The sequence below is a fragment of the Dendrobates tinctorius genome, unplaced genomic scaffold, assembly GCF_039654945.1.
Source record: "Dendrobates tinctorius isolate UK_male_01 unplaced genomic scaffold, ASM3965494v1 ptg000292l, whole genome shotgun sequence".
In the NCBI taxonomy this organism is placed as follows: Eukaryota; Metazoa; Chordata; class Amphibia; order Anura; family Dendrobatidae; genus Dendrobates; species Dendrobates tinctorius.
In genome coordinates this window covers 4,945,149-4,967,285 of record NW_027361959.1, presented here as the reverse complement: position 1 = coordinate 4,967,285, position 22,137 = coordinate 4,945,149, and the positions used below count along the sequence as shown (strand labels likewise).

General features: G+C 44.1%; 1 protein-coding gene across 3 annotated transcripts in view; it reads left to right on the top strand.

Moving 5' to 3' along the window:
• The window catches only part of NDST2 (N-deacetylase and N-sulfotransferase 2), a 229,064-nt gene extending 215,097 nt beyond the window's left edge, over positions 1–13,967 (top strand). For all 3 annotated transcript variants that reach the window (XM_073560053.1, XM_073560054.1, XM_073560055.1), the window contains 3 exons: positions 8,740–8,849; positions 10,864–10,966; positions 11,965–13,967. In XM_073560053.1, the coding sequence (XP_073416154.1) occupies positions 8,740–8,849; positions 10,864–10,966; positions 11,965–12,090 (339 nt within the window). In that variant the 3' untranslated portion in view covers positions 12,091–13,967. The remainder of the gene's footprint in view (positions 1–8,739; positions 8,850–10,863; positions 10,967–11,964) is intronic.
• Positions 13,968–22,137: the final 8,170 nt, after the last annotated feature.

The window sequence follows — 22,137 nt, the reverse complement described above, 5'->3', positions numbered from 1 at the left end:
CTGTGTGTGATCTACATGGGGTGTAACTGCGGGCTGGTTCCTGACTCTTTGGTCACGGCTTAGAGTTCAGTGACTACATTTCCTAGCCTTAGGTACTTTTTTGAGCTCAAGTTGTTGGGTGGGGGAAGAGGAAGGGTTGTCTTGTTCTATTCCTGTTGTGTCTAGACATTGATACAGGTGCTTCTCACAAAATTAGATTAACATCAAAAAATTAATTTCAGTTCTTCAATACAAAAAGTGAACCTCATATTATTTAGTAATTTCAAACAGAGTGATCTATTTCAAGTGTTTATTTCTGTTAATGTTGATGATTATGGCTTACAGCCAATGAAAACCCAAAAGTCATTATCTCAGTAAATTAGAATACTTTATAACACCAGCTTGAAAAAATGATTTTAAAATCTGAAATGTGGCCTACTGAAATGTATGTTCAGTAAATGCAATCAACACTTGGTCGGGGCTCCTTTGGCATCAATGCGGCATGGCATGAAGGAGATCAGCCTGTGGCATTGCTGAGGTGTTATGGATGCCAAGGTTCCTTTTGATAGCAGCCTTCAGCTTGTCTGCATTGTTGGGTCTGGTGTCTCTCATCTTCCTCTTGACAATAACCCATAGATTCTCTATGGTGTTAAGGTCAGGTGAGTTTGCTGGACAATCAAGCACCGTGATACAGTTGTATTTAAATCAGGTATTACAATAGAGAAGAGAAAAGCCGGGGTTTGTCCACTCACCACATCAGGTGAGTGGATTACCTTTGTTAAACACGCTGGTGTCCCTCATTTACCGCCTTAGTGTGCCCCCCCTCTTTTTATTTTTATTTTTTGCAGTAAATCAGGTATTGGTACTTTCGGCAGTGTGGACACAGGTGCCAAGTCCTGCTGGAGAATGAAATTTCCAACTCCAAAAATCTTGTCAGCAGAGGAAAGCATGAAGTGCTCTAAAATTTCCTGGTAGACGGCTGCGCTGACTTTGGTCTTCATAAAACATAGTGGACCTACACCAGAAGATGACATGACTCCCCAAACCATCACTGATTGTGGAAACTTCACACTAGACGTCAAGCAGCTTGGATTGTGGCCTCTCCACTCTTCCTCCAGTCTCTGGGACATTGATTTCCACATGAAATACAAAATTTAGTTTTATCTGAAAACAACACCTTTGACCACTGAGCAACTGTCCAGTTCTTTTTCTCCTTGGCCCAGATAAGAGGCTACTGACGTTATCTATTGGTCATGAGTGTCTTGACACAAGGAATGCAACACTTGTAGCCCGTGTCCTGGTAACGTCTGTGTGTGTGGTGGCTCTTGAAGCAATGACTCCAGCAGCAGTCCACTCCTTGTGAATCTCCCCCAAATATTTGAATGGCCTTTTCTTAACAATTCTTTCAAGGCTTCGGTTATTCCGATTGCTTGTGAATAGTGATGAGCGAGTATACTCCTTGCTCGGGTTTTCCCGAGCATGCTCGGGTGTCCTCCGATTATTTTAGCGTGCTCGGAGATTTAGTTTTCATCGTCTTATCTGCATGATTTGCGACTCGTAGACAGGCTGAATACATGTGGGAATTCCCTAACAAACAGGCATTCCACACATGTATTCGAGCTGTCTAGCAGTCGCAAAACCTGCAGATAAGACGAGGAAAACTAAATCTCCGAGCATGCTAAAATACTCGGAGGACACCCGAGCATGCTCGGGAAAATCCGAGCAATGAGTATGCTTGCTCATCACTACTTTTGAAGCTTTTTCTATCACACTTTTTCCTTCCACTCAACTTTCCATTAATATGTTTGGATACATCACTCTGTGAACAGCCAGCTTCTTTAGCACTGACCTTTTCTGGCTTACCCCTCTTGTGGAGTGTCAATGACTGCCTTCTGGACATCTGTCAAGTCAGCAGTCTTCCCCATGATTGTGGAGCCTAAGACTAGACTAAGGCTAGTTTCACACTAGCGTTTGGAGGCGCAGCGTATGCTTGCCGTGAAGCTCCGCCCCCTGCCGAACCTCCTCCGGTCAGCTCCGCCTATGAGCGCATGACGCTGCATGTGACTTGCGTACCCTATCTTTAGCATTGGGTACGCAGGCCGTGCTCAGGTATGCTTTTGCCGGCGCATGCATCCTTTTGACGGTGCACCAGCTGCACCAAAATGCAACACGATGCGTTTGGCGCAGGTCGGCGCACAGTCAAAAGGGTGAATGTGCCGGCTAAAGCATACCTGCGCACCCAATGCTAAAGATTGGGTATGCAGGTCGCATGCAGCGTCATACGCCCATAGGCGAAGCTGATCGGAGGAGGCGTGGCAGGGGGCGGAGCTTCACAGCGAGCGTCCGCTGCGCCTCCAAACGCAAATGTGGAACTAGCCTAAGGGACCTTTTTAAATGCTTAGGAAGCTTTGCAGGTGTGTTTTGTTAATCTAATTTACTGAGATGACTTTAGGGTTTTCATTGACTGTAAACACTTGAAATAGATCACTCTGTTTGTAATGACTCTATATAATGAGATACACTTTTTGCATTGAAGAACTGAAATAAATTAACTTTTTGATGATATTCTAATTTTGTGAGAAGCATCGGTATATGGTTACTGAATAATCTTAGGGATAAAATGCGAGGGGCAATTTATACAAAGTCTCATGAAAATGGCAGGTCAGGTTAATATTATTTCATGGAACATAACAAAAGACATGCCATACTTAAAAACCTCAAAGGGTTTAATTACGCTGTGGTGTGCTTACAAGAACCACATTTGACACCAGAGAATGCTTAACCCCTAACCAACTGCTGGTGGGCCCTGCCTTTCACTCCACATTCAGCTCAAAAACCAGAGGAGTTAGCATATTAATATATCGAAACTTAGCATTCACTTGTGAAAAATCTTTGATAGACTCAGAAGGAAGATTTATCGATTTAGTGTGCCTTTTGTTTAGGGCACAGATTTATATAATAGCAGTGTACATGCCGCTCCCTTCTTCAATGAAAGTTATACCATGACACTCCCTTTTATATCTGAATATCCATCTACCCCGTTGATTGATATTGGAGATATTAATGCTTACCTTGATGTTACTGTATCATGGGTTATGGATGGGGGAATGAAACAACGCTAGACCGTGTGATGTGGGTACTTAGGTGGGTTGATGTTTGGCGCAACGAATTTCCACTGGCGCTTTAATACTCGTGTTTTTCGGTCTCACATTCGTCTTTGTCAAGAATACATCTTGCCCTGGGAAATAAGTTTCTGCTACATTGGATTGCTGAAGTAGAATATCTCAGGAGGCACTTATCTGATCATTCCCCATTATTAGTGGTTCTTAATATTCTCCTTTGCGTTAATCAGTAAGGTGAGGTGTGGAAGTTCAATCCATATGCAATGAAAGCCTACCTGAGAGGTATATTAATCAGAGATTTCCCATATCAAATCTAAAAGCCGGTCATTCTCAAACTCTCCAGCACAGTATAAATGAAATGGAACAATGTGATGTGGGTACACTCTCTTTGTCCCACAAAAAGGTGGTGCAAAAATGCCTTTAAATGCCTCGTATAGGAGATTTTCCACTGACCAAAGCTTTTACAATGAGGGGGAAAACATCGGTCATCTTCTAGCCACAATAGCGGTAGTACAGGAGAGTTCCTCAGTTAATTCTGCAATTAAAACTTCTGATGGATCCTTGGTTACCGACTCAGAAGCTATTTTAGTATTTTCAAACCATTATATTTTTCAAAACGTTGTAAAACACCTGAAGAAATTGATGATTACATTAACAGTCTGCAACTGCCTTAGTTATCGGATGAACAGAGGGGGCCTTGAATGCACCCCTCTCGGAAAAGAAATGGGTTTAGTGATACTGCCTAAGCTATACTGTCTAAGCTACTGGAGGTGTACAGGAGGCATTCAGAGTGGGGACATTACCATATTCCATGTGTTAGGCAGCAATATTCTCTTCCTTAAACCAGGGAAAGATCTAACATGTACAGACTCGTATAGGCCCATTTCATTATTGTCAGTGGTTATAAAAAATTCTAGCCAAGGCACTGGCTTTGAGACTTCTTAAAGTCATCACATATTTGGTACACGGAGACCAGAGGGGATTCATGCCAATTAAATCAACCTCAATAAACCTGAGATGTGTATATATTAACCTTGAGATGCAGCCCCTAAATGTGGGAGAGAGGGTGGTGCTGTCACTTGACGCAGGAAGGCTTTTGAAAGCATTTTGTTGGGAGTACCTTTGGTCGGTTATGAGGGCCATGGGCTTTTAAACCTCCTTCTCTGGATTAAGGTGTTATACTCTAAAGGCCCCTTTACATTTAGCAATGCACCAGCGATCCGACCCGGTCAGGATCGCTGGTGCATCGCTAAATGATCGCTAGTGAGCTTCCGCACCTGAAGATCTCACAGCGATGCAGCAGCGACGCAGCGCACGATACTCACCTTTCACACACAGCAATCCTGATGTCCTCCCGCCCGCCTCCACTCGTCGCTCGTCGGCGCCAGCAGGAAGCGGACAACGAGAAATGGAGCCGGACATTCTCGCGCGATCAGCGATGGACAGCGGGGGAGCCGGTCTGAGGTAAGTATCATACATAGCGATATCGCTGTGTGTAAAACCCCCTTAATCCTAGATCTAAAATCAGGGCTAATGGCTACCTTGTCAAACTCCCTTAAGTTTTGTAGGGGGACTAGACAGGGGTGTCCTCTCTCCCATTCTATTTGCCTTGGCTATAGAGCCACTTACTGTTAAATTACGAGCTAGTAGAGAGATAAAAGCCTCTATCTACAGTACAGTGGAGGAAAAACTTGCATTGTATGCTGACGACCTTCTGATGTGCCTTGGGGACGCTGATAATTCCCTGGTAAACACCAATGCCGTTGTAAACAAATTTGTAGATCATTCAGGGCTTCGAGTCAACTGGGATAATTCGTCTACTGGCATTAATATAGACTTATCTCAAAACTCTAATGTGCACCAAACATGCTTGACAGTGCGACGGTAACTTAAATATTTAGGAATCCATAAATATATTGATATTAGAGCCTTCGTCTCTTTGAATCTGGTCCCCTTGTACGCCAAGTTTCAACAAAAAAATCAATACCTGGTGCAAGATACCTGTGAATGGATGAACGAACCTGGTTAAGATGATACTGATGCCCCGACTGCTTAAAGGGAACCTGTCACCCCCCAGGCGTTTTTAAGTAAAAAAGCCACCTTGTGCAGCACTAATGCTGCATTCTGTCAAGGTGGCTCTTTTATTTAGCGTCCCTTCCACCGCAGAAATAATCGTTTTTAAATTTGGTCAGACATACCTGATTTTTGACCGGGGGGCAGGTCTTTCCCCCTCTGACACAGGCGCCTCGCATCCATCACTCATGTCCTCCGTTTGAATTTGGCTCCGCCTCCTCAGCTTCATTTCAATTCCTTGGGCCTGCGCTGTAATATCTTTTCTTGGGCATGCGCAGTTGGCGCTGCCCGTGCCCTCACATCACATCATGGCCTTCCTATCGCGCCTGCGTTGACGCGTGGCCAGAGATCCCGTCCCGCAGTCGCTTATGATTTATTCACACTGCGGGGCTGGGAATCTTGGGCATGAGAGCTGCAGCTCTCTACTGCGCATGCCCAAAATTCCCAGCCCCGCAGTGTGAATAAATCAAGCGACTGCGGGGCGGGATCTCTGGCCGCGTGTCCACACAGGCGCCATAGGAAGGCCATGATGAGATGTGAGGGCACGGGCAGCGCTAACTGCGCATGCCCAAGAAAAGATATTACAGCGCAGACCCAAGGAATTGAAATGAAGCTGAGGAGGCGGTGCCAAATTAAAACGGAGGACATGAGTGATGGATTTGAGGCGTCTGTGTCAGAGGGGGAAAGACTGCCCCCTGGTCAACAATCAGGTATGTCTGACCAAATTTAGAAACTATTATTTCCGCAGTTGAAGGGACGCTAAGTAAAAGAGCCACCTTGACAGAATGCAGCATTAGTGCTGCACAAGGTGGCTCTTTTACTTAAAAACGCCTGGGGGGTGACAGGTTCCCTTTCATGCACAACACACCAGTATGGCTTCCACTGAAACACTTTTACAAATTTCAGGCTAGGTTTAGGGAACAGATTTGGAAAAAGGGAGTTAACAAACTAAATATAACTCTTTACAAAGGAATAAAGAGGAGGCGGCAGTCTTGCCGCACCAAATCCATGGTTGTATTTCTTAGAGGTGCAGCTTCAACAGCTCAAACAACTGCAAGGTAATATTGTGACCGTGCTGCAGGACAATTCAGAAGGTATCTCGATTATCCCCTTTTTGTAGGTGGGCTACCAGAGGAGGCAATAAAAGAAGCTTCCAGTGGTGCTCCTTATGATAAAGACAGTTGTTAGACATAGATGGGTTTACACAGCTAAACCTCAGTGTGGCAAAACCCTAGACTCCCAGAGATGTTTAGATTAGAGGGCCTGGAGAACAGCTGGTCTGGCTACTATTGCCCAACTCCAAATAAGTGGGGTGTTTAAGTTTCTTTTCCCAAATAACTATTTCTTTCAATATCTCCAAATATGACATTATTGGCTTAAATAAGACAAAATAAAAAGCTTAAAATAGATATTCATTTATTATTCTCTATGGTTACAAACCAAAGTAATATTAAAGGAGCCATCACTAGATTCTACAGAATACTAAAAGAACAGTTTATTTCTAAACATCCATTAAGCCTTAAAGAAAAATGGAAGAAAGATATTTGTATAATTGATCCTGATCATTGAGACCTAATAATGTCCTCGGTCCCACAGCTGTCCACTAATGAAGCTGTGATTGACCTATTACACCAGGTGCATAGAACTCCTACATTTCTCCATAAAATAGGAGTGGGAGCAAGTGATGTATGCCCAGGATGTGGGATGGGTCCCGCTGATATTTTACACATGTTTTGGGTGTGTGGCTCTTAAACATTTTTGGAAACGCACTGATCGGTACTTGAATCGTCTCTTTGGTGTAAATATCCCAATGCAACCTATAGTTTGTGTGCTGGGGTATGTAGAGGGAGTAATTGAAGATTTGCTATTAAAAAGGCACTTTTACCAAATAAGAAAAATGAGAGCAGCTCACTAGTTAAGTAATTCTCCTCCAAAATTTTGAGAATTTATTGAGAGGATGCATTTATTAGTTCGGTTAGAAGAAGGGATATACGAAAAACGAAAGCTTTGCACAAATATAAGATATTGGGGAGATGGAAATCCTATCATGGTGCATCGATTTTTGTCATCACTAGGTTCTATATCTGGATACATTTTTCCCTTTTAAATGGGGTATACAGTGGAATATTACATCAAATATAGAACAACCTAAGTTACACAGGAGTAATATGGGAAATTGATGTGAGCACATCATGGAAGGATAGAGTACAACAATCTGCTCCCATGTTTGTATGCACATGTTCATTGTCTTTGTATTGATGATGTGATAACTAATGTATGTGTAATAAATGTTGGAAAATATTGAAGCCTCTTTAATTTTTGTACGAATAAGTATTAAACTGTACCAGTAAGGCTATGTGCACACATTGCGGAATTCCCGTGGTAACTTCCGCGGGAATTCCGGAATTCCATTCTGCGGGAAAATCGCATTTTAAATTCCTGCAGTTTTCCCGAGGAAATACTAGCGATTTGCAAGCGTAACTAGCTACAGAATGCTAGCGTTTCCAAGCGATCTGTAGCATCGCTTGGAGAACTGATTGACAGGTTGGTCACACTCGTCAAACATAGAACTGTAGCGATCTCGCGAGGAATAGAGACCGCTACAGTATCGCGTGGCATTACTGGAAACGGGAGCATCGCTGAGGCCCGGGAAGGCTGTGCGGGACGCCGGAAGGTGAATATAACCCGATTTTTTTATTTTTTTTTTTATTCTATTTTTTATTCTATTTTTTACAGGGATATGGTACCCACAGCCTGGAGGACAGTCTCCTCTCCGCCACCCCCTGGGTGCCATCCGCAAATGTTCTGCTTACTTTTTGCATGGTGGGCACAGCCACATACGGAAAGTAAGCAGAACAATGCATTCCTATGCAGAAGGAATCCCTGCGATTCCGCAAAATTAATGAGCATGCTGCAGATTTTTCCGCGATGCGATTCCGCCGCGGGAAGATCCGCAGCATTAGCACAGCATGGCGGAATCCCATGGGATGCTGTTTTTTTGCGTTTTCGCTGCAAAAACGCACGTTAAAAACCGCCGTGAAAAAACAGCGACATGTGAACGCAACCTAAGGTGTAAAGGTATGTGCACATGTAGTGAAATCTGCTGCGTTTCCGCAGCGGTTTTGGCTCTGCGGAAACGCAGCAGATTCCGCTGCGTTGTACAGTACCTTTCATTTCAATGGAAAAAAACGCAGTGCACATGCTGCGGATTTTTCTGCGCGGTTTTGCTGCGGTTTACAATCCGCAGCATGTCCATTGTTTGGTGCAGAAACGCTGCAGTTTTACACCTCATCCATTATGAGGTGTAAAACCACAGATAAACCGCAGGACTTTTGTCCGGATTTACCTGCGGTTTTCTCTCCAAAATCCGCACACCCAAAAAACTACGTGTGCACATAGCCTAATAGGAACAAAGTGTGAGAGGGAGGGGAGGTTTGTATAGGAATTTGTTAAGGCATTGCTAGCTTCTGGCCCTCCCATTTATCCACCAACCTGTTACAAAATTGCTGGCAGCATTGCAGAGTGCATATAGCTTAATGCTATTGTTTTCTTTTAATTTCACCAGCTTCATATAGTTGATGGCCAGGAATTGCGGAACAACCCATCTGCAGCCATGGATGGTGTCCAAAAGTTCCTAGGAGTGACCCCACATTTCAATTACACACAGGCTCTTAAGTAAGTGTCAATGTCTGGATCAAGAAATAATGGAAGAAGTTGCAATTCTTGTGTACTCATATCAAGTAAGGAGGATGTATGACCAGGTGCATGGCCACCCGAGACAGATTGTGAACACCTTGGGCTTGTTTTAGAATTTACTCATGCATGTTATGGTCATGAGAATAGTAATGTAGCAGACAACGCTTCTGCGATTTCTTATGGGCGGGTTATTATAGGCAGTGCTATTCCCAGCTTCGAGGGTCGCACATTACTCCTTTCAGGTTCACGTTGCATTGATGCTAGTCTTCATATGTAAACACATTAGTCCGTCCACTTCCTACATAATTCACCTCTTTCACTCAGTCACTTGGCTTCACAAGGAAGATTTTGTTCTTTCAGAAAGTTTTTACAAGGAGAATTTGTTTCTGTATAAGAGGTATCTGACCAGTGCTGTAAATATGAAATGTGTGTGTACTTACACTCCTCAACACCAAAGAAAAGTCATGCAATTAGGCACCTCAAAGGATAGATAGACATGGTAATGATATGCAAATGATGAAAAAATTGTAACAATTGTAATTGTTGTCTAATGAATATTCACCCTGAATGCACTTGGATAATCATCAAGATCCACTACTGGCAGCTGCATTTGCAATTGCCAACCAATTCTGTCCCAGAAGTGCTCAATGGGAGACCAGTCATGAGACACTGCGGGTCGTGAACGCCATATGGGCTGCTCACAGTAGAACAAGCAATAGGTGGCCTAGGACACTTTGCTTTGGAGAAATGGCCATAACACTGATTCCATGCCTAAATCACTGTAACACTTAATTCTTAGAATAAAATAGAGAGGTTCAGCTACTTTGCATTATGCCACCCTCCACCATAATCCCAGGAGTAGGACCGGTGTGACTCTCTTGTGAAGACCTCATTGGTCCCCGAACTCTCTATGGCTATTAGTGCATCCAAGACAAAATCTGAATAAACCTCTGTTTTGACTGCATTTGGAGATCACCTGAGCAATGCCATGAGGCTAAGAGCAATCTGCATGGACTAAATTGCCACCATAGCCTACAGTGTCTCCGGACTTGTCTCCCAGCAAGCACATCTGGGATGACATTGATCAGCAATTGCAAGGAGAGCAGTGGATCTCGATGATTTGCCCAAGTGCATTCAGCGTGGCAGAACATTCATCAGACAACCAGTAATAACCTCATTAATAGCAGGCAAGGTATGTAAGTGCGGGAATTTCTGTGTGTGGCGCTCATACTCACTCCATACTGAATATGTTGAGATGTTTTGAAAATTTTGTTGCCATTTTTCATAATTTCCATTAACATGTCTGTCCATCCTGTGATTTCTTGAATTCCAAGACATTTCCTTAGTGTTTCAAATTCAATATGTAAAGAGTGTATAGCCGTGTAAATGTGAAATGGCTACTTTCATATCCAGTGTGATTTTGCACTTTTTCACCTGTTGGTAACTGCTATGATTGGCTGTAGCAGTTTAACCTTTTTATGAGGCTATGGTGAAAAGTGACCATGACATCGAAGTGGTTAGACAGAGGCTGGGGCCCCCTTTCACCCCCAATAAGCATCCAGATTTCTGTGTGTGCCCCTGCCTGTTGCCCCTATAAGCCTATTTGCATAGACACGTGACTCAGTCATTTGTCGATGTGATCTGTGTGGGAAAATAGGTGTAAGTTGTTGCAAGACGTCTTTGGTGCCTGATTATTTCACATGAGGAAAAAAAAACTTAGAAGTATCCAGGTGCCCGATCTCTGTCTGACGTCTGCGGTTAGTGGACGGTCAGGAGGCCCTCATAGGAATTTTAAATGGGTGGCCGGACCCACTATTGGTTCAGCTGATATAAATCTATTTTGTGTATCTAGCTTGGTATTTTTTTAAATTTACTACATGGCTTATCATTCGCCCATTCACCATTCATGTGCATGTTATATGTGTAGCATGTATGTCTGGTTACACAGAACCAGAATTGGTGGGTACTGTACACTTACCAACATCTCTTATAGGTATGATGAAGCAAAAGGATTTTGGTGTCCGGTGGTAGATAAAGGGAAAACCAAATGTCTTGGAAAAAGCAAAGGTCGCAGATACCCAGAAATGGAGCCTTCGGTAAGTTGTGTGCGAGCACAGTAGGTCCACACTGTATGAGAGATGCCAGTGTCTGACACGGCCGAAGTACTGGGGTTCTGGTAATCTTTTCTCTAATGTCTGTGACATTTATTTGCATGTTGTTGAGCTGTTCATAAATTGCTCAGCTTGATCTTATAGGGCATTTCCCAACTTTAAATATATTATTCTTCTTGTTTCATGATATATACAGATGTTTACAACTTAGAGGCTGTAAATGTATAGCCGTGTGCATGTGCCCCTGATAAGCAGAGTGCTGGTGGGCCACCCATGGTCAGTAGCCCTCCTAGCAGCCCGGTCTCTGCATATTGATCATCTGGGCACTGCAGAGCTCTGAAGAGAAATGGGGAAGGAGCAGAACTAATGCAGAAGCATGGTAGTAGGATGGGACTGTACAGTCAGTGGCCAGAGAGGGAAACGGATTCTGTCTAGATTCTGCCCCCCATCAGGACAGATTGGCATCAGCACTAGAGGGATGGGGAGGTGTGGTAAGAGCAAACAGGGAGCCAAAAAATCATTAAGGGGTAATGTTAGGCTAGGAACACTGTAATTTGCTTTCTGCTATTGACAGCATTTCAGGACTTTTGGTATGAAAAATGATTCATGAAATATAACTTTCATCCACAATGGACAGTATCTAATGTTAAACCACAAAAAGCACAACACTATCTGGTCTGATGCCTTAAACATATCATTTCTGCTGATCAGAGAAGGCTCCTGGGATGATCATGACACCTGTCTTGAAAATCTAGGATTTACGAAGGCCAAATTCTGATGTCCATAAAACATAATCAGAGTACAGATGTCCAGGACGACTGAGGGTCTCCTGGCCAGAACTCCATTAACCTAAATATAAATATGAAGCTGCTGAGTTTGGGTCAGAACCACTGCCGGACTGGGCAGAATGTGTAGAATAAATATTGAAAATTTAGCATTGAAAACTCCTGTAACACTTTTTTTTAATTTATTTATTTTTTTAGTCCCGGAGTTACCTTGCAGACCTTTATCGGGAAAACAATATAGAACTATCCAAGTTCCTGAACAGACTGGGGCAACCACTGCCGACATGGCTCCGAGAAGAACTTCAGAATTCCAGTAGAAGCTGAGTTTGGTCTCCATAATGGGCGAGCATTCAATGCAAAACAAACAGGCCGCTCTTGCCAATACCAGTGACCATTTCTTTTGTGTGTGTCATCATCGGCGCTACAACGGTTCATCGTTCTTTGTGGGAGCGGACTAAGTTCTCATTGCTGTGGAATATGGAGCTCTTGTACTGCAGTGATTATCGGCACCGATCTGACCATGACCTTGCCTCCTGCACCTGAACACGCCGTGGTTAGAAATGCTGCTCATGTGTGAAAGTATTAACCATTTACATAGCAAGATTTTCTGCCCTAAGAAACGGAATCGCTCAACGCTTAGTCCATACAGGCCACAAACCGAGGGGCATTAGTGGACCTAGTGAGGTTGTGAATTATGTGACTTAATCTCACTTAAAGAATCCTTTCAATGATATTCATAACTTAGAAGCAAAGATATCATTCTCTTATGGCAAATTCAGGCTGAAAGGTTCCTTCAAGCTGTGGAAACGAGCATTTAAGTCTATTTTCAGCCATTGTACATGTGAAAAAGACAGAAATCTAATAGTTATCTCTGTACTATTCGTTTATGGGCCATTTTGGCTTTCCTCTAGGGGAATGACATTAATCATATACTTACAGGAAGTCTTATCTTGCTGTGGTTTCCAGAGGAAGCCTACAATCAGGTCTTCTTGTATACTTGGTTTTCCCCTCATTCCTTACTGGCAGTGATCATGAATTTTATTAGGCCGTGTCATTCAAAAAACATGGGCTCAAAGGTTCCACTATGTCTTGTTCAACAGGAAACTCAGACAGCGACTCAGCCTTTCTGCCCCTTTTAGAGGAGTTGAAGTGCAGAAACTAATGGTCTGGGTTGAGCGGAATGGTAATTTCCTGCAAATCTGATTACTGTCTACTAGCTGTATATCTGAGTGTTTTATTTGTCACACTGGGCTGTGCATTTATAAGAACAGCTGATCTGTATTTGTCAGGTAAGCGTTACGGATTTCAGTATTAACTCCACACATTACATGTAAATAGATGCATATAGTACGTGACTTCCAGTTATGTGCTACGGAAACAATTATTGGATTAGGCTATTGGGCTGCTAATTTAAGGGTTAATCAAACGGAGAATGCTACAGTTTCCAGCATGCCCAGAAGTGGAGAATTCTTGTTGGACCCTCTCAAACCGGCTGCTAGCAATGGCCAGGTTCTTCCCTTCACCTAGTCATTGGAGGGCCGTGCAAGTTCTTCTGACCTTGAAGCCGATGAACTGTAGGCAATAGCGATATTTGCCGCAGGTCAAGGTTTTGCACAATTAACATTCCATGCAATGTTACAAATTCCTTGGATTGGGTAGAATTAGAATGGAAAGTAAAGCAACGGTTCCCTTTTTACTGGTGAGGTGTGAGCCTTCCCATGTGGTTAGTAGGACTTTGTTCTTTTCATGTGAGTTTTTAATAGTCTGTCATTCCACAGCGATGCCCTGTGTTTTAAATTTTAGCTTTACACAATATTGTGTTGTCTTAACAGAATGTGAGGGGAGGGAGAGTAGATGGATACGGGGCATTCCTACACAAGCTTCTTAAGTTAATCTGTAGGTATTGTGTATTTTGTAAAATGGTCCATTTACTCTTGTATGTTGAAATGTAAATAGTATGCAATATAGTATTTTATGCCATGTACCTTTTTTTCAGCTGGTTAAAAAACTGTACAACCAAATGCTTAAACACACGAAAAAAAGATACATGTGGTATTTTGTCAACAAGCCCTCTGTCCCCCTACTGCACTGGACCCTCATGTATTGTGTCATTCACATTGAATGATGATAATGGAGAAATTTTTGGCTCTCGTAGCTGAACACATTGAAATAAAAAGCTAGACGTAGCATTCGTGGATTCACTCTACGTTTTCTTTGTGGTTATTTCACTGATTTAATAATCAGATTAACACAAGACACTTGTATTGAAAGCTGAAGTTAGAAAAATAAATAAATAATAAATTGCCCAACAGGCACCCTTCAGTTAAGGTTTGTTGAAAGCCACTCTTCTTGGTTGAAAAATGTTAAGACTTGCCCACAACTTGGACAACCACTGCTCAATCACAGTTTCCCCTTATAAAATAACAGCTCGACTCTCCTCCAGGACTGGCAGCTTTACAATATTGTTGGCACTGGCTCTCCCAGGGCTTGTGTGACACAGTCATGCGATCCCTGGGACTAATCAGTGATATCTAAAGGAAACGAGTGTTACGGCTGCTCTCTCGCTTCCTCTGGATGTTTGATTTGTCCTGAGGGGAGAGTGAAATGGCAGCTGATTGGGTGCAGGGATTGCACAACATAATGCCAGGAGAGCCAGTGCCAGCTCCGCTGGAATACTGCCGACCCCGGAGGTTAGAAGAGCTGTAATTATGTTTATAAGGGGGGAACACTGTGATTGAGAAGGGGGGTTGTCTGAATAGTGTAGACAACCCCTTTTAAATAAGAAATTAGTCTTGTCTTAGTTTCTTCAGTTTATGGCTTTGCCTTCAAAACCTATAGAAAAAAGAAAACATGAAAGTGGAAACTCTTAAAAAAAAAAAAAAAAAAAAATCTTTCCTCAATATCTGGTTCAAATGAGCATATGAAAAATCGATTTTATTCTGGATGAACACAGTTTTTCTTCTGTACACCATTAGTATGTCTTTTTTTTTTTTTTTTTACATTCTGATGACATTTTAAAGGGAACCTGTCTTGTCCTTTTTAGCATGTAAACTGTCCCCAGTGCATTAGTGCAATGTGCATCACTAAAACATTTTTATTTTTATCATTAAAAACGGCGGTTGCGCCTACGTTGCTCAAGTCTGCTTTGAAAAATCCCCCTCTTGCACAGTGTCGATCGTGGAGCCACGCATGCGCCATGACAAGTGGCTCCCCGTGCATGTGTACTGAAGCTGTGTGTAGTACCCAGCTTCACTGTCTTGTGTGGCCACGGTGCATGCGCGGCTTCCCGATCAGCTCTACAATACACTACGGTTGCATTGAATCCCTAAAGAAACGGATGGTGTCTGAGTCATATGCATTTTTTTTTTATCACACCTATTGAGTTTAATCCAAAAATAGATCAGGCAAGTGGAAGTTCTTTTTCAACATTCATGTCACCTACTGGGAACTGAACTTTGACATCATCAGAACATCATAAATGATACTGGAAACTGTGTCAACTGAAATGCCTAGTTCATGAGCACCTTGACCTGATGATCTTTCAAAAATCATGGCTTCCACTTTACGGCACATTTCCTATGAAGATGTTTTGAAAGTTCATACTGAACAGGGGTCATCTTCAGTTGATTTCCTACTCCATTTAAACTGCTTGGTTCAAAACTTTACTTAGTAGTAGGAAAGTGCATCATCAATATATACAGCTGAAAATGTAGTGTATGTAAACTTCTGGTTTCAAGTGTGTGTATTTATATAGATCTATAGAGAGAGAGATGGAGCGATATAGCTATATAATCTCTCTGTCAAACATCATTCATGGATTTTTAGGCTACTTTTCTTCCTTTAGTACGGAACATAATCTCACTGAATGAAGATCCAAATCTCACTTCTTTGTAGAGCCGCACTGTACTGTACTTGCCATCCTGTCCTTTCCAGTGCTTTCATCAGACTGAATTTCTGCTGTGTACAGAAAGCTCAGCTTTCTATCACTGACAGAGCATGACGAGGTAGACTTATTGAACACTCCTCGTACACCACTGACTTGTATTGATTTGTGTTCTGTCTGCAAGCTGTTTGTACACGGACATATACGCTTATGTGAAAATGCCATAAAAAATGGTCTCCTAGCAGCAATAAAAGATGCACACACTAAAACTTGATCTAAACGCTGTGGCTATGTTCTTGTACAAACAATGCGTTGGTGCAATATTAATTTCACCTTTTAGACTTGGTCCACACGTAGTAGGTGTGACGTGGGTGAAAACCCAAACGGCCTTTTTGCTCAGATCGACTTAGAGTGGATTTCTTCCGTTGCGAGGAGTGAAATCCACTGTAGATCTACATTAAAATACAAATGCAGATTTTTTTTTTTTTTTCTCTGCCATGTCTGAACTTCCAAAAAGATACAGGGAATGCAAGAGAGGTATTATGTTAAAGATTCTGCTTCATCAACGTGTTGAAATCTGAGTAGTTTGGCTGCAATAAGCAGCTGGGGCCAGGAATGTGTAGGCACAATAACTGGAGGTGGCCTCTTTGGTTCCCTTCCTAAATATTGTGTCAGCAGTGAGTAATGAGTGGAAAGCAGCTGAACTGTATAGAGTCGTCGGAGAGACAGATGGACGTCTGGATAGAAAGTCTGCAAAGGTAGCCTCACTAACAAGACTATTCGACTAGAGCTTTACCTCGTCTTTTGCAATAAATATGATAGGGCTTGTTGGTAGTGTGCAGCTCCGCCATACCACACTATTTTACTATAAATAAATAGTTTTGTGGGGAAAACTTTTTTTTTTTTTAAATCTTCAAGCTATTTCACAAAACATTCCTTTTTTTTTTTTAAACAAGAACTAAGTTTTAGTAAGTTTTGCCAGTCATGTGACAAAAATGCAAAGGCCCTCAATCACCATTTGCATTTTTTTGTGTTGTGGTATTGTCTGGCAACCACACCGTGACAGTTTGCGGTATTTCCTGGCTGCCCTGTAAAACATTGCTTGTGCAGATGTCCTTAATTTAGAACTGAACCCTATAGGCCTAAAGCCTGCGTTAAGGTAGACACAGGCACCGCTCTGGGTTCAGACAATTGTCATATCCCATTTAAATCTATCTGTAGATATTGTGACCTAAAAGCATCGCGTCTAGAGGATAATGCCTCTGTAACGTGAACTGACAACTGCAGGCACGAGGACGGCTCAAAGGGCCTAAGTCATTGCATAACACTCTGTAATGTCGGAAGGCAGAACTGTACATGGCGACGTCCTCCAGCTGGTGGACTAAGGAGTCAAAGTCTCTGCGGATCTTTGTTACTGTTTCCTGTTTGGGTTGTAAGTTTTATTAAAGAGAAAAAACAGCAAATGCTTTAACTAGATCTCCAGTTACCCTCCATAGAGCTGCTCACCTCCGGCAGGGATTGCCACTAATTCTTAGAGTTTTATGTTCATATAACTCCTAGTTGAAGTGCAGATTTAAATCTGCAGTGAAGTAATTTGCAGAGATTCCCTAGGAGGGGCAATTACATTTTCTCTTTCCCCCATGACGGCACAACAGAGAGAAGGGATCCGCCCCACGGGTACAGGAAACCTACAGCAAAAAGGTGGTACCTCTCTCCCGCATCAGTTGGTTTCCTATCCCCATAGGGAACCTACAGACTTGCCGATCGATGTCGGGGCCGACCAGTCCAGAAGACGACAGCGGAGGTTCCTTGTCCCGGCTGGGGTGGTGACCCGAGGTGCCACCGCTGGGGTCAGCGGGCCTCCAGGGTGTGCGGGGGTAGAGGCGGCAGAAGCCGTTCCAGAAGATCACCTCTCCCAGGAGTATGTGGACCCTCAGCACGATGGCGGTCAGCATCCAGAAGGTAGCGGGCCGCGCCGGTGTTCCCAGTGGGCTCAGGCAGTGATGTGGGGGGGGGGGGGGCGCCGCTAGGTGACATCAGGCCTGCCGCAATGCATTCCTGGGGGTGGCGGCAGGGCGGACGCGCAGAAGACGTCGGCCCTGCCGCAATACATGTCGGAGCGGCGGCAGCAGGGCGCACATGCGGGAGGGGGGACGGCGTCGGATGACATCGGGTGCAGCGCAAAGCATCTCTGGGAGCCTGGAGTGTCGGGAAAGGGGATGCAGAGGTGGCGCGCACCCAGTGGGAAGGAAAGAAAAAAAAAGATACGTGTCAGTGGCCAGAAGGGGAGCGATGATATTTAATCAACCATAAGCAGATATTGCTGCATCTCCTGGAAGCATGAGTGAGCCTCCAGAGGAGCAACCGCTGCTGGACATGTCCTTGGACACAGGACACCAGCAGCAACCGTGGCAATCACCGCAACAGCAGCAGCACCGTAAGAAGGATTCCAAGGGGTACCAGACGCAGCAGCCGCTCAGGATCCCGGCGCAGCAAAGAGTTCAGTGGGGCAGTGGTCCCAAAAGACCAGCCTTCTGCAGACCCGGTGGCCCCTCCAAACTCTGTATCCTCCTTCGGCCTGGTGGGTAAGTGAACTATGTGAATGTATAAATTGTAACTAGGGACTGTCCTCTTTTAGGGAAAGAAGTGCACAAAAAAGGCCAACCACAAGATTTTCCCACTTTGTAAAGAGGAGCTTCCCACGGGATGAGGGAAAAGGCTCTACCAAGCCTGCATTGAGCATACGATCTGCAAAGAATCTCCAAGTTTCGCCTCCGACCTTAGGGCCCTAATCAAACATCAAGTAGAGAACACCTTCAAAACCCTTCAGGGAGAAGGCAAAAAGCATAGGAAGGCTAAGAGCAGGGACCCTGAGTCAGACCACAGCGATAAGCAGAGCAAATCTTCAACATCAGGCACGGACAGTCCGTCATCCGACTCCTCGTCCTCTGCGGAGGGGGGTCGCAGCTGTTTCCCTATAGAGGAAACTGATAACTTAATAAAGGCAATTAGAACCACTATGGGGCTGGTAGACACCAGAACCAAAAGAACCATTCAGGATGCCATGTTTAGTGGGTTAGAACAGAAAAAAAGATCATTCCCTATGAACGAGAAAATTCAGGCGCTAATACAGAGGGAGTGGAAAAGGCTGGCAAAAAAGGATCTCCTAGCGCCTAAAAGAAAATATCCCTTTGAAGACCCAAGCTGTTCAATTTGGGAGAAAGCGCCAAAGGTGGATGTAGCCATAGCAAAAGTCTCAAAAAAATTCACTTTACCGTTCCTGGGAGGCAGCCGGACGAGGACTGAAACCTGCTATAGCCGCCACTTGTACAGACAGAGCCCTGATGTTGTGGTTAGATCAATTGGAGGACCAACTGAAGAACAAAACCCCAAGAGACGCAATTCTAGACTCCGTCCCATTGATGAGGGGAGCGGCGGCTTCAATCCGACTGACAGCTAGGGCAGCCTCACTCTCGAACGCAGCAAGGGGAGCACTCTGGCTCAAATGCTGGACAGGGGACCTGCAGACAAAATCCAAACTTTGCTCCATACCCTGTGAAGGCGAATTCCTTTTCAGCCCCACACTGGACGATATCCTTGACAAAACGGGATAAAAAGAAGTCTTTCCCCAACCAGTCCAATTTCCCCTTCAAATGTTTTCGGAGCAGGAAATTTATCCAGAGAAAGCCGCCTAAAAACTCCCAGGATAAGTGGGAGGACAGGAGAGGAAAAGGATTCATGTTTGGGAAACCAGCAGACAAAAAGCAACCCAAATGAAGGTGTCTCCCAGGTAGGAGGAAGATTGGGCCACTTCCCAACCTGAGAAAAGATATCAAACAGTTCCTGGATCTTAAACATCATAAAAACAGGCCTCAAATTAAATTTCCACACCTCATCCAAACGTTCTTTCGTAGTGACCCCGCAGAGGCAGTCAGTGAAAGAGCAAGCCGTGGTTCAACAGGAGATTCTGACCCTGGTGGAGAAATCAGTGTTACAAGAGGTCCCCCACCGAGAAAAAGGAGAAGGCTTCTATTCCTCTATCTTCCTGAGGAGGAAGCCAGATGGGACATTCTGGACGATAGAGAACCTGAAAAAGTTAAACAAGTGCCTGATAATCCATCCGTTCAAAATGGAAACAATAAAATCTGCAGTAAAAATGCTGTTTCCAGCCTGTTATATAACAGTACTCGACTTAAAAGACGCGTACTACCACGTTCCCTATACACGGACTACCGCCGGTTTCTCAGAATAGCAGTCACTATAAGGGGAGAAATAAAGCACTACCAATTCAAAGCTCTCCCATTCGGGCTGGCCATCGCCAAGAGTTTTCACACAAATTATAGCGGAAGTAATGGCACACTTAATAGAGCAGAACGTCCTAATAGTTCCATACTTGGACAACTTCCTAGTGATAGGCAACTCCCCTTCTCACTGCAGGGACCAGTTGAACAGGACTATGGAATCACTGACCAGCCTAGGTTGGCTGCTAAATCTGCCAAAATCTCAGATGGTTCCGAGCCAAGTACAGGAGTATTTGGGCATTACCATAGAAGCTCTCAGGCAAGAAAGGGCAACACATGAAACAGATAGCAGGGGCAAGTAACAGTAACACTGAGGAAGGCCATGTCCCTGCTCGGCTCAATGACAGTCTGTATGCCAGCTGTTCAGTGGGCCCAAACTTATACAAGGGATCTCCAGTGGGAAATTCTAGCGGCAAAAATTTATCTTCACGGAGATTTAGAAGGGCAGTTAGACATCTCACCTGAAACAGCTCACTCACTGCAATGGTGGATGGAGCCATCCAACATATCCAGGGGGGTCCCTTGGGTGATACCAGTCTCTCGAATCCTTACTACAGATGCAAGCCCCAGGGGTGGGGGGCTCACTTGGACAATCATGTAGCACAAGGGGTCTGGACAGGGGACAAAAATGCAGCCTCCTCAAATATCAAGGAGCTCTTAGCGGTAAAGCTCGCCCTCCTGCATTTTCTGGACTCCCTCAGAACCCACCACGTAAGAGTGTTTTCAGACAACCGCACGGTAGTCGCTTACTTGAACCATCAGAGGGGAACAAGATCCCGCACCCTAATGGCCCAATTTTCCAGTTTGCAGAGGGAAGTCTAGGTTCACTGACTGCACTACACATAAAAGGGGCAGACAATGTGACGGCAGACTTCCTAAGTCGCACACAGCTGAGACAGGGCGAGTGAGAGTTAAACCAGGAAATTTTCAATCAGATCACGAAACTATGGGGGAAACCCAACATAGACCTATTTGCCAACAGAACGAATCGGAAGGTGAAAATCTTCTGCTCCATAGACCCCTCCAGGAACCCAGTAGCCCTGGACGCCCTCATGATCCCCTGGTACTTTTCTCTTGCATATGCGTTTCCACCAATAGCCTTAATTCCATAAGTTCTGAGGAAGATTCGGGAGGACAAAGCAAAGGTAATCTTAATAGCCCCCTTCTGGCCGAGAAGGACGTGGTTCTCGTGGTTGAGGAGAATGTCCATCTCCAACCCTTGGGTCCGCCCGGATATCCCGAACTTACTCTCACAGGGCCCAGTGCTGCACCATCAGGTGGAGAACCTACATATGATGGCCTGGAATTTGAATGGGCTCTGTTAAGCAACAGAGGGGTCTCTACAAATTTAGTGTCTACCCTGCTCAAAGTAGAAAACCGATAACCACTAAATTGTACAGGAGGATCTGGAGGAAGTTCCTTTCAGTATCAAGGGCCAGTTCAAGTGGGAATGTACCTCTATCAAAGATCTTAGAGTTCCTGCAAAACGATTTATAGCAAGGTCTAGCTACCAGTACATTAAAAGTGCAGGTGGCGGCCCTAGGGTCCCTATACAACTATGACTTGGCAGGGAACCGTTGGATGTCCAGGTTCATTAAGGCAGCCAGTAGATCCAGGCCTTTGTCTTCCTTAAACACTCCTCCCTGGGATCTAAACTTCGGCGCAATGTATGGGGGCGCTGCCAATATCTGGGGGTTCTACACTTTATGGGGCACAATGTCTAGGCAGGCACTAGACTGGCAGATTTGCAATTCCCCAGAAAAAAAAAAAGCCTGATGTGGATGTTCCAAAATTGTCACTGCAGCCCTATATAAATTCAATTGAGAGGTGCAATTTTTACAATGGGGACACTTTAGTTTTTTTTACTGCTGTTCTGGCACCTTCGGGGTTCCTCAAACTATTCTAGCAAAATCTGTGCAAAAAGCCAAATAGTGCTCCTTCCTTCTCAGCCCTGACATATGTCGCCTAACAGTAATTTCTGACGTGAGGCAGCACTGCATTGGGAGAAATTGCGCAATAAATTGTGGGGTCTAGTTTCACCTACTAACCTTTGTGCACCTGACAAATTTACAGCAAATAAAAAAATTTAATTTTTACCAATAAAGTGTTACATTTCTACATCTAGATGTGTTAAAATTCTGTGAGGCACCTATGGGTTCAAAATACTCACTATACCGATAGATGAAT